Here is a 12966-nt window from a genome sequence, read left to right on the forward strand (position 1 = left end):
ACTGTTTATACTTTCAATTAACAAATTGAAGTCTTGTGAAAGGTTGACAGGATAACTGGCATTAACTGTCAAAATAATTTCAAACTATTGAAGTTAGCTTACAGAATAAACATGTCAATCAACCCATATGATTTTTGCTGTAATATTTTTGTTTTGAAAAGTCACTGTGACTGATAGAAAAGTGATGGTTTTAGCAACATTTTAACCTGTCTGAATGCTAATAATCATTTTGCGTCGGGGGGCGAAGCCTGAACCCCCCACCAGGACTTTGTCCTGGACCTACTGGGGCCTGCGGCCCCTGGACCCTGGCTACTAGGTTTTTCTGATTTCAAAAGTTGGCAGGTATGCAAATGTGCTGGGTCAAAAGTATACATACAGCAATGTTAATATTTGCTTACATGTCCCTTGGCAAGTTTACCTGCAATAAGGCGCTTTTGGTAGCCATCCACAAGCTCCTGCTTGAATTTGTGACCACAAAATTGGTGCAGTTCAGCTAAATGTGTTGCTTTTCTGACATGGACTTGTTTCTTCAGCATTGTCCACACGTTTAAGTCAGGACTTTGGGAAGGCCATTCTAAAACCTTCATTCTAGCCATTCCTTTACCACTTTTGAGGTGTTTTTGGGGTCATTGTCCTGTTGGAACACCCAACTGCACCCAAGACCCAACCTCTGGGCTGATGATTTTAGCCTGTCCTGAAGAATTTGGAGGTAATCCTCCTTTTTCATTGTCCCATTTACTCTCTGTAAAGCACCAGTTCCATTGGCAGCAAAACAGGCCCAGAGCATAATACTACCACCACCATGCTTGACGGTAGGAGTGGTGTTCATGGGATTAAAGGCCTCACTTTTTCTCCTCCAAACATATTGCTGGGTATTGTGGCCAAACAGCTCCATTTTTGTTTCATCTGACCACAAAACTTTCCTCCAAAGGTCTTATCTTTGTCCATGTGATGTCAGAAAGAAATTAAAGCTGCAAGCAGCGTTGGTCGGGCCCACGTATTTGGCAGGTGCTAGTCCTAAATGTCCCAATACTTTTGTCCAGTGATAGTCATAAGTGTCCCAATACTTTTGTCTACTTTTAGTCTGAAGTGTCCCAAGACTTTTGTCTAGTGTACCTACCTTGTCTGCATTGTGTGGGCACGTTGGTGCTTCCTGCTTTTAAGCAGCCATCTTAAAAACACAGCAGCGCAGCAGCATCAGCGCAGCGGGTCTTTGAAGGCTCATAAAATCAAAACCGGAGCAGTTAGAAAAATTATTTCGATAACTTTTATTTGGAAGGGTTCAATCTCTCTCCTGTGTTAGTTTGAAGGCGAAACGACAAACGAGCTCAGAGGAGATAGTTTTTGAAGGAAGGTGACCGGTTTTTACAAAAAATTTGTGTTGAAGGGGGAATAGCAAACTTCCTGTAGATTTCTGCTGGGGGTTGTCAATTTATGAAATGTAGGTCTAAGTGAGACCTACGGAGAGGTTTTTGTTTCATGTCTGTCCGACCTTACCAGAGTTACAGGCAGTTTTGTCATTTTTTTCTTCCGAGGAGCAGTTTTTTTCTCCGTTTTATTCAAAAATTGCTGTAGAGCGCAATTTTGAGATTTGGGGTTAGGTTTTTTTATTAGATCACAATTTGTGCCAGTCCTGATGTGTGTATTAAGTTCGGTGAGTTTTGAAGCATGTTAAGGGGGTCAAATTACAGCTCAAAGAGGCAAAAGTGACTGTTTTTAGTACATTTTTGTCTTGAAGGGGAATTGCCAACTTCCTGTTGATTTTTGCCCGAGGAAATTAATTAATGAAAAGTAGGTCTAAGTAAGACCTACATAGAGGTTTTTGTTTCATGTCTCTACAACATTCGTACTGGGAGTTATAAGCAGTTTTCTTTCTAGGGGGCGCTAGAGCGCAATTTTGAGTTTTGGGGTTTGGTTTTTTGATCAAAAGTTTTGCCGTATATTACTGATGTGTGTGTAAAATTTGGTGAGTTTTGAAGCATGCTAAGGGGGTCAAATTACAGCGCAAAGTTGCGGAAGAATAATAATAATAAAACCTTACAAATTCAATAGGTCCTTATGTCCCATTGCATAAGGACTCCCTTTGGTATACTTTTCACCCTCACATTTTCAGTAGAGCCATAATAAATTCATAAAAGAAGCAAACTTCATGAATATTTTTTTGTGACCAACAAGTATGTGCTCCAATCACTACATCACAAAAGAATAAGAGTTGTAGAAATGATTGTAAACTCAAGACAGCCATGACATGATGTTCTTTACAAGTGTACGTACACTTTTGACCACGACTGTATATATGTCAATCAATCAATATTGTCAGACCCACTAGACATCCTTTGCTTTCGGTCTCCCCTAGAGGGGGGTTACCCACATATGCGGTCCTCCCCAAGGTTTCTCATAGTCATTCACATCGACGTCCCACTGGGGTGAGTTTTTCCTTGCCCTGATGTGGGCTCTGTACCGAGGATGTCGTTGTGGCTTGTGCAGCCCTTTGAGACACTTGTGATTTATCCATCCATCCATCCATCCATCCATCCATCTTCTTAGGGCAGCAGCTTAAGCAGGGAAGCCCAGACTTCCCTCTCCCCAGCCACTTCGTCCAGCTCCTCCCGGGGGATACCGAGGCGTTCCCAGGCCAGCCGGAAGAGATAGTCTTCCCAGCGTGTCCTGGGTCTTCCCCGTGGCCTCCTACCGGTCGGACGTGCCCAAAACACCTTCCTAGGGAGGCGTTCGGGTGGCATCCTGACCAGATGCCCGAACCACCTCATCTGGCTCCTCTCCATGTGGAGGAGCAGAGGCTTTACTTTGAGCTCCCCCCGAATGACAGAGCTTCTCACCCTATCTCTAAGGGAGAGCCCCGCCACTCGGCGGAGGAAACTCATTTCGGCCGCTTGTACCCGTGATCTTGTCCTTTCGGTCATGACCCAAAGCTCCTGACCATAGGTGAGGATGGGAACGTAGATCGACCGGTAAATCGAGAGCTTTGCCTTCCGGCTCAGCTCCTTCTTCACCACAACGGATCGATACAGCGTCCGCATTACTGAAGACGCCGCACCGATCCGCCTGTCGATCTCACGATCCACTCTTCCCCCACTCGTGAACAAGACTCCGAGGTACTTGAACTCCTCCACTTGGGGCAAGATCTCCTCCCCAACCCGGAGATGGCACTCCACCCTTTTCCGGGAGAGAACCATGGACTCGGACTTGGAGGTGCTGATTCCCATCCCAGTCGCTTCACACTCGGCTGCGAACCGATCCAGCGAGAGCTGAAGATCTTGGCCAGATGAAGCCATCAGGACCACATCATCTGCAAATAGCAGAGACCTAATCCTGCAGCCACCAAACCAGATCCCCTCTACGCCCTGACTGCGCCTAGAAATTCTGTCCATAAAGGTTATGAACAGAATGGGTGACAAAGGGCAGCCTTGGCGGAGTCCAACCCTCACTGGAAACGTGTCCGACTTACTGCCGGCAACGCGGACCAAGCTCTGGCACTGATTATACAGGGAGCGAACCGCCACAATAAGACAGTCCGTTACCCCATACTCTCTGAGCACTCCCCACAGGACTTCCCGGGGTACACGGTCGAATGCCTTCTCCAAGTCCACAAAGCACATGTAGACTGGTTGGGCAAACTCCCATGCACCCTCAAGGACCCTGCCGAGAGTATAGAGCTGGTCCACAGTTCCACGACCAGGACGAAAATCACACTGTTCCTCCTGAATCCGAGGTTCGACTATCCGGCGTAGCCTCTTCTCCAGTACACCTGAATAGACCTTACCGGGAAGGCTGAGGAGTGTGATCCCACGATAGTTGGAACACACCCTCCGGTTCCCCTTCTTAAAGAGAGGTACCACCACCCCGGTCTGCCAATCCAGAGGTATCGCCCCCGATGTCCACGCGATGTTGCAGAGTCTTGTCAACCAAGACAACCCCACAACATCCAGAGCCTTAAGGAACTCCGGGCGGATCTCATCCACCCCCGGGGCCTTGCCACCGAGGAGCTTTTTAACTACCTCGGCAACCTCAGCCCCAGAAATAGTTGTGATTTAGGGCTATATAAATAAACATTGATTGATTGATTGATATATGTGTGTTGTTGTTGTCTACAGTACTTTTCTACTTGTCTAACCCAGTGTTTTTCAACCACTGTGCCGCGGCACACTAGTGTACCGTGAGATATTGTCTGGTGTGCCGTGGGAGGTTATTTATCTTTACCTAATTGGGTTAAACATTTTTTTTGAAAACTAGTAATTATAATCCGTAAATGTGCCTTTGTTGAGTGTCTGTACTGTCTAGAGCAGTGTTTTTCAACCTTTTTTGAGGCAAGGCACGTTTTTGTCATTGAAAAAATCCCGAGGCACACCACTAGCAGAAAACATAAACAAATCGAATTTAGCAGCCAATATTGACAGTAAAAAGTCGTTCTCGCAATTGTTGGATATTAATTCAAACCATAACTAAGCATGCATCACTATAGCTCTTGTCTCAAAGTCAGTGTACTGTCACCACATGTCACATCACACCCTGACTTATATGGAGGTTTTTTTTTGCTGTTTTCCTGTGTGTAGTGTTTTAGTTCTTGTCTTGCGCTCCTTTTTTGGTGTTGATTGTCATGTCATGTACGGATGTACTTTGTGAACGCCGTCTGCTGCTCCACATGCTGTAAGTCTTTGCTGTCGTCCAGCATTCTGTTTTTGTTTACTTTGCAACCAGTTCAGTTTTAGCTTCGTTTTGCATAGCCTTCCCTAAGCTTCGATGCATTTTCTTAGGGGCTCTCGCCTTTTGTTTATTTTTGGTTTAAGCATTAGACACATTTTTACCTGCGCCCTGCCTCCCGCTGTCGTCTGCATATTGTGATCACGACAAACCATGTTCCCGACATCTACAAAGCAATTAGCTACCTGCTGCCACCTACTTATATGGAAGAGTATTACACGGTTACTCTGCCGAGCTCTAGACAGCACCGACACTCAACAACAACAACACATCATTTGCAAATTATAATTACAGGTTTGCAAAAAATATTTTTAACCCCAATAGGTGAAATTAGATAATCTCCCACGGCACACTAGTGTGCGCCGCTGCACAGTGGTTGAAAAACACTGGTCTAGAGCTCGGCAGAGTAACCGTGTAATACTCTTCCATACCAGTAGGTGGCAGCCGGTAGCTAATTGCTTTGTAGATGTCAGGAACGATGACAATGGTTTACAGGTAAAAAGGTGTCTAATGCTTAAAACAAAAGGCATTGAAGCTTAGGGAAGGCTATGCAAAACTAAAACTGAACTGGCTGCAAAGTAAACAAAAACAAAATGCTGGACGACAGCAAAGACTTACAGCATGTGGAGCAGACGGCGTCCACAAAGCACATACTTGCCAACCCTCCCGAATTTCCCGGAAGACTCCCGAAATTCAGCGCCTCTCCTGAAAACCTCCCGGGACAAATATTCTCCCGAAAATCTCCCGATTTTCAGCCTGTGCTGGAAGCCACGCCCCCTCCAGCTCCATGCGGACCTGAGTGAGGACAGCCTTTTTTCATGACGGGAGGACAACAGGGTGACAAGAACTAAATCATCCAGACTAGAGATAAATTGTATTATTATGTTTATCTTACCTAAAAATAAATATATTTATTAATTTAAAAAAAAAAAACTAAATACATTTTTACTATATTTTGCTAAAAACATCAAAATTAATTTGATTTTTATTTGTATTTTTTTGTGACTCCTTATTACATCCAGCCATAGAATTATACATTAAAATAAACATATTTGAAATAATTGATTTTAAATTATCATAATAATTCATTTAAAATGACCATATTTAATTATTAAAATAATTGCTTGTTTATCAACAACTTTAGCATTTTATTCATTACATTTTGAAACTGTCAGAAGCCAAGTTATGTTATATTCCTTAATATTTATTTATGCAAGTTTGAAGTATCAATTATCTAAACAGTTTTGTTTGCATATTTTCAGGATGTAGATATCTATATCTATATATATATGTATGAAATACTTGACTTGGTGAATTCTAGCTGTCAATATACTCCTCCCCTCTTAACCACGCCCCACCCCACCCCCGACCACGCCCCCACCTCCCGAAATCGGAGGTCTCAAGGTTGGCAAGTATGACAAAGTACATCCGTAAATGACATGACAATCAACAACAAAATAGGAGCGTAAGACAAGAACTAAAACACTACACGCAGGAAAACTCCAAATAAATTACAGCGTGATTTGACAGGTGGTGAGAGTACACCTACTTTGAGACAAGAGCTATAGTCATGCACACTTGGTTATGGTTGGAATTTATATCAAACAATTGCGAGAACGACTTTTTATCGTCAATATCGGCTGCTGGGTTTTATTTTTTTAATGTTTTCTGCTGGCATTTTTTCAATGGAAAAAAATGTGCCTCGGCTCAGAAAAGGTTGAAAAGCACTGGACTAACCTTCCTTCACAGCGCAACACTGTATATACAGTATGTGTGGTGTTGTTGTTGTCTGTAGTACTTTTCTACTGGTCTAACCTTCCTTCACAGCACAACACTGTATATACAGTATGTGTGGTGTAGGGCTGAGGCTAACGATTATTTTTCTATCGATTAATCTATAGATTATTTTTTCGATTAATCGGTTAATCTATAGATTATTTTTTCGATTAATCTATAGATTATTTTTCCTTTTACCGATTTTTTTTTTAATTTAAAATGAAGAGGAAAAAATAAATGTAGGCCAGTTTTTTCAAAAGGCATGGCTTTTATTTACAAAAAAAAAAAGTATGGCCACTAGTCAGTCAACATTGACAACAACATGACAAAATATTCTGTAACAATGTAAACATTTAAAACTTTTAACATTTAACAAAATTAAAAGTAGCTTATTTGCTTTTTAATGTGCAAATATAAAGGTAAACATCCAGTGCAAATCTTAATATTCTGGAATAGTATAAGCATTTCAAAAGTAAAAGTATTGCTTATTTTGCTTTAAAATGTGCAAAAATAAAGATAAACATCCAATACAAAAAAGTGCAAAACGGAAATATTCTGTAACAAGTGTAAACATTTCAACAAAAGTAAAAGTATTGCTTATTTGCTAAAATGTGCAAAAATAAAGCTAAACATCCAATACAAAAAAGTGTACAGTGTAAACATTTCAACAAAAGTAAAAGTATTGCTTATTTTGCTTAATAACACAACAATGATAGTATGATTAAAGTGAAAGTTAATTGTTGGTTTGTACATAGTATATGTAACTGTTAATGTTGTAAAAGGTATTTGCACAACTAATTAACGTTAGCGTTTGTGACACGTCTTGTGCCGTGGGGTTCTTTCAGGACCGACAGACTGAACGCCAGACGGCTTTGCCAGGTTTACAATCTTTTAATTTTACACAAAGTCTTTTCTCTTCCAACTGTGCGGATCGCGCACCTGGGCACGATTGCGGCGTCGCTCCCGGCGCGCCCCGCCTCGCCTCGCCGCTCGCTCGCCGCCGCCGCCTCTCCACAGCGTTAAAGAGGAGCGCGTCTTTGTAAACACTGAACAGGCACGCCAAACGCGCCTCTCAGAGCGAAACGGTGCTTTAGTTTATGAATTTACAACGCAGATACAAATGACACATTCATGTTTTTGTGTAATAATGACAACGTATACGCACGCGGACGATTGACTTGTTGATGGTGATGGCAAGAACGCTGTCGGGGGTTTTCTTTTCAAATGTTCGTTCATAGCCGTTGTGCTGCTATGATAGGCCATTTCTGCTCGACACAGTGTGCATACAACATTATTAGGCCGTTTATTGAAATACTCCCACACTTTTGACGACTTTTGGCGTGCTTTTTTCCCCTCGCTCGCATCGACTGCTTTGCGCTCCGCCATGACAGTAAAGTAGTGTGACGTAAATATGTGACGCGCCGACGCACAAAAACGGCGTCGACGTATTTACGTGACCGATGACGTCGACTACGTCGACGCGTCGTTTCAGCCTTAGTCTGCAGTACTTTTCTACTGGTCTAACCTTCCTTCACCGTAGTTCAAAATGAAGTGCTAGTTGACGTCTGCTGTGTCCCGGTGCAGGCAGTGAAGAGCTCGGGAGGATGGCTCACTCTAAAGCTCGAGCCGCGGACGGGAAGGTCACCTACCCGCCGGGGGTGAAGGAGATAGCGGACAAGATCTCCAAAGAGGAAATGGTTCGCCGGCTGAAGGTGAGTCCCGCCGCCCGCTCGTCTCCTCTTTCCCCCCGACTGACCGCTGGTTGTGTCAGATGGTGGTGAAGACCTTCATGGACATGGACCAGGACTCCGAGGAGGAGAAGGAGCTCTACCTGAACCTGGCCCTCCACCTGGCCTCGGACTTCTTCCTCAAGCACCCCGACAAAGACGTGCGGCTGCTGGTGGCGTGCTGCCTGGCCGACATTTTCCGCATCTACGCCCCGGAGGCGCCGTACACGTCCCCCGATAAGCTGAAGGTACGGTGAGAAGCTCCTCTTCGCCACGGCGGCCGACACTGTGTTGGTTTGTCTCCCCTGCAGGACATTTTCATGTTCATCACCAGACAGCTGAAAGGTCTGGAGGACACAAAAAGTGCTCAGTTCAACAGATACTTCTACCTGCTGGAGGTGAGTTGGTCTCCACATGTTGTGCAGAACCAGTCCACAATGTTGGTGTCTGTTCAGAACATTGCCTGGGTCAAGTCCTACAACATCTGCTTTGAGCTGGAAGACAGCAACGAGATCTTCACCCAGCTGTACAGAACTCTCTTCCAGGTCATCAAGTAAGTTTTCCTCTTGTCTTCAAACCCCCGTGGCCCGGCTTGACCTCCCTCCACCCCCTTGTCGCCATAGCAACGGCCACAACCAGAAGGTGCACATGCACATGGTGGACCTGATGAGCTCCATCGTCTGCGAGGGAGACACCGTGTCCCAGGAGCTGCTGGACACCATCCTGGTCAACTTGGTGCCGGCCCACAAGGTGACATGGAACTACACACACAAACTACACTTTTTCAGCTTCCAGCCACACAAAGTACACAACTCTTTTTTTGAGCTTCCAGCCACTGCCATTCAGTGAGCCCCCTGCTGGTGAGTGGTGGTGTTGCAGCTGCTAGGTCCCAGCCAGAGCCTCATATATATATATATCCATCCATCCATCCATTTTCTACCGCTTATTCCCTTTTGGGAGCCTATCTCAGCTATATATATATATATATATATATATATATATATATATATATATATATATATATATATGTATGTAGATACGTGTATATATATATATATATATATATATATATATATATATATATATATATATTATACATATATATATATTACACATACATATATATATGTATGTAGATATATATATATATATATATATATATATATGTATGTGTGTGTATATATATATATTACACATATACATATACCGTATTTTCCGCACTATAAGGCGCACCGGATTATTAGCCGCACCTTCTATGAATTACATATTTCATAATTTTGTCCACCAATAAGCCGCCCCGGACTATAAGCCGCGCCTACGCTGCGCTAAAGTGAATGTCAAAAAAACGCTGCGCTAAAGTAAATGTCAAAAAAACAGTCAGATAGTTCAGTCAAACTTTAATAATATATTGAAAACCAGCGTTCTAACAACTCTGTCCCAAAATGTACGCAAATGTGCAATCACAAACATAGTAAAATTCAAAATGGTGTAGAGCAAAAGCAACATAATGTTGCTCGAACGTTAATGTCACAACACACAAAATAAACATAGCGCTCACCTTCTGAAGTTATTCTTCATTCGTAAATCCTTCGAATTCTTCGTCTTCGGTGTCCGAATTGAAAAGTTGCGCAAGCGTGGGATCCAAAAATGGCCGGCTCCGCCTCGTCGAAGTCATCGGATTCAGTGTCGCTGTTGTTGTGCAGCAGTTCTGTGAATCCTGCCTTCCGGAAAGCTCGGACCACAGTTGTGACCGAAATATCTGCCCAGGCATTTACGATCCACTGGCAAATGTTGGTGTATGTCGTCCGGAGCTGTCTGCCCGTCTTAGTGAAGGTGTGTTCGCCTTCGGAGCTGTGTGAAAAAAGCCACCCGGCCTCTTCGCGTAAACTTCCCTTAACCACTCGCTCATCTTTTCTTCATCCATCCATCCCTTCGAGTTAGCTTTTATGATGACGCCGGCTGGAAAGGTCTCTTTTGGCAAGGTCTTCCTTTTGAATATCACCATGGGTGGAAGTTAGCATGGCAAGCTAGAACCACAGTGAAGGATAACTTCTCATTCCCTGTGGTGCGAATATTCACCGTACGTGCTCCCGTTCCACAGTGCGGTTCACAGGAATATCAGTTGCTGTGAAATACGGTAGTAATCCGTGTGCGGATGGAGAGATTGCGTCTTTTCATGAACCGGATCCTTGTCGCTTAGTAGGAGCCATTTTGTGGTCTTTACAGATGTAAACAGGAAATGAAACGTACGGTGATATCCGCGCGTTTTTTCTTCTTCTTCCGGGGGCGGGTGGTTGCTTACAGTAGAAGAAGAAGCGCTTCCTGTTCTATGGGGGCGGGTGCTTACCTTGGCGGTTGCTTGCGTAGAAGAAGAAGCGCTTCCTGTTCTACCGGGAAAAAAGATGGCGGCTGTTTACCTAAGTTGCGAGATCGAAACTTTATGAATAAATAAATTAATATTTATCCATATATAAAGCGCACCGGGTTAAAAGCCGCACTGTCAGCTTTTGAGTAAATTTGTGGTTTTTAGGTGCGGCTAATGGTGCGGAAAATACGGTATATATATATGTATGTAGATATATATATGTATGTGTGTGTGTATATATATATATATATATATATATATATATATATATATATATATTATATTATACATATATATATTACACATATATATATGTATGTGGATATATATATATATATGTATGTGTGTGTATATATATATATATTACACATATACATATATATATATATATATATATACACTCACATATATATATGTATATATGTGTGTGTGTGTATATATATATATATGTGTGTGTGTATATATATGTGTATACATGTGTGTGTGTATATATATATATATGTGTGTGTGTGTATATATATATGTGTATACATGTGTATATATATGTGTATGCATGTGTATATATATATATATATATATATATATATATATATATATGTGTATAGATGTGAAGTGAATTATATTTATATAGCGCTTTTCTCTAGTGACTCAAAGCGCTTTACATAGTGAAACCCAATATCTAAGTTACATTTAAAGCAGTGTGTGGGTGGCACTGGGAGCAGGTGGGTCAAGTGTCTTGCCCAAGGACACAACGGCAGTGACTAGGATGGCGAAAGCGGGAATCAAACCTGGAACCCTCAAGTTGCTGGCACGGCCGCTCTACCAACCGAGCTATACCGCCCGTGTATATACATATATGTGTATATACGTATATGTATGTATATATATATATATACCGGTGTATATATATATATACCGTATTTTCCGCACTATAAGGCGCACCGGATTATTAGCCGCACCTTCTATGAATTACATATTTCATAATTTTGTCCACCAATAAGCCGCCCCGGACTATAAGCCGCGCCTACGCTGCGCTAAAGTGAATGTCAAAAAAACGCTGCGCTAAAGTGAATGTCAAAAAAACAGTCAGATAGTTCAGTCAAACTTTAATAATATATTGAAAACCAGCGTTCTAACAACTCTGTCCCAAAATGTACGCAAATGTGCAATCACAAACATAGTAAAATTCAAAATGGTGTAGAGCAATAAATAGCAACATAATGTTGCTCGAACGTTAATGTCACAACACACAAAATAAACATAGCGCTCACCTTCTGAAGTTATTCTTCATTCGTAAATCCTTCGAATTCTTCGTCTTCGGTGTCCGAATTGAAAAGTTGCGCAAGCGTGGGATCCAAAAATGGCCGGCTCCGCCTCGTCGAAGTCATCGGATTCAGTGTCGCTGTTGTTGTGCAGCAGTTCTGTGAATCCTGCCTTCCGGAAAGCTCGGACCACAGTTGTGACCGAAACTATCTGCCCAGGCATTTACGATCCACTGGCAGATGTTGGCGTATGTCGACCGGCGCTATCTGCCCGTCTTAGTGAAGGTGTGTTCGCCTTCGGAGCTGTGTGAAAAAAGCCACCCGGCCTCTTCGCGTAAACTTCCCTTAACCACTCGCTCATCTTTTCTTCATCCATCCATCCCTTCGAGTTAGCTTTTATGATGACGCCGGCTGGAAAGGTCTCTTTTGGCAAGGTCTTCCTTTTGAATATCACCATGGGTGGAAGTTAGCATGGCAAGCTAGAACCACAGTGAAGGATGACTTCTCATTCCCTGTGGTGCGAATATTCACCGTACGTGCTCCCGTTCCACAGTGCGGTTCACAGGAATATCAGTTGCTGTGAAATACGGTAGTAATCCGTGTGCGGATGGAGAGATTGCGTCTTTTTATGAACCGGATCCTTGTCGCTTAGTAGGAGCCATTTTGTGGTCTTTACAGATGTAAACAGGAAATGAAACGTACGGTGATATCCGCGCGTTTTTTCTTCTTCTTCCGGGGGCGGGTGGTTGCTTACAGTAGAAGAAGAAGCGCTTCCTGTTCTATGGGGGCGGGTGCTTTCCTTGGCGGTTGCTTGCGTAGAAGAAGAAGCGCTTCCTGTTCTACCGGGAAAAAAGATGGCGGCTGTTTACCGAAGTTGCGAGATCGAAACTTTATGAAAATGAATCGTAATAAAGCGCACCGGGTTATAAGGCGCACTGTCAGCGTTTGAGAAAATTTGTGGTTTTTAGGTGCGCCTTATAGTGCGGAAAATACGGTATATATATATATATATATACACTCACATATATATATGTGTGTGTGTATATATATGTGTATACATGTGTGTGTGTGTATATATATATATGTGTGTGTGTGTATATATATATGTGTATACATA

At 42.8% G+C, this 12966-nt stretch overlaps 1 protein-coding gene across 2 annotated transcripts in view; it reads left to right on the top strand.

Annotated features, from left to right (window-relative positions):
• pds5b (PDS5 cohesin associated factor B) overlaps positions 1-12966 on the top strand; it is a 93814-nt gene that overhangs the window by 14306 nt on the left and 66542 nt on the right. For both annotated transcript variants that reach the window (XM_061931594.2, XM_061931595.2), the window contains exons 2-6: positions 8080-8207; positions 8267-8470; positions 8534-8620; positions 8678-8775; positions 8846-8972. In XM_061931594.2, coding sequence (XP_061787578.2) covers positions 8100-8207; positions 8267-8470; positions 8534-8620; positions 8678-8775; positions 8846-8972 — 624 coding nt within the window. In that variant the 5' untranslated portion in view covers positions 8080-8099. The remainder of the gene's footprint in view (positions 1-8079; positions 8208-8266; positions 8471-8533; positions 8621-8677; positions 8776-8845; positions 8973-12966) is intronic.

Source organism: Nerophis lumbriciformis, linkage group LG37 (genome assembly GCF_033978685.3).
Source record: "Nerophis lumbriciformis linkage group LG37, RoL_Nlum_v2.1, whole genome shotgun sequence".
Classification (NCBI taxonomy): Eukaryota; Metazoa; Chordata; class Actinopteri; order Syngnathiformes; family Syngnathidae; genus Nerophis; species Nerophis lumbriciformis.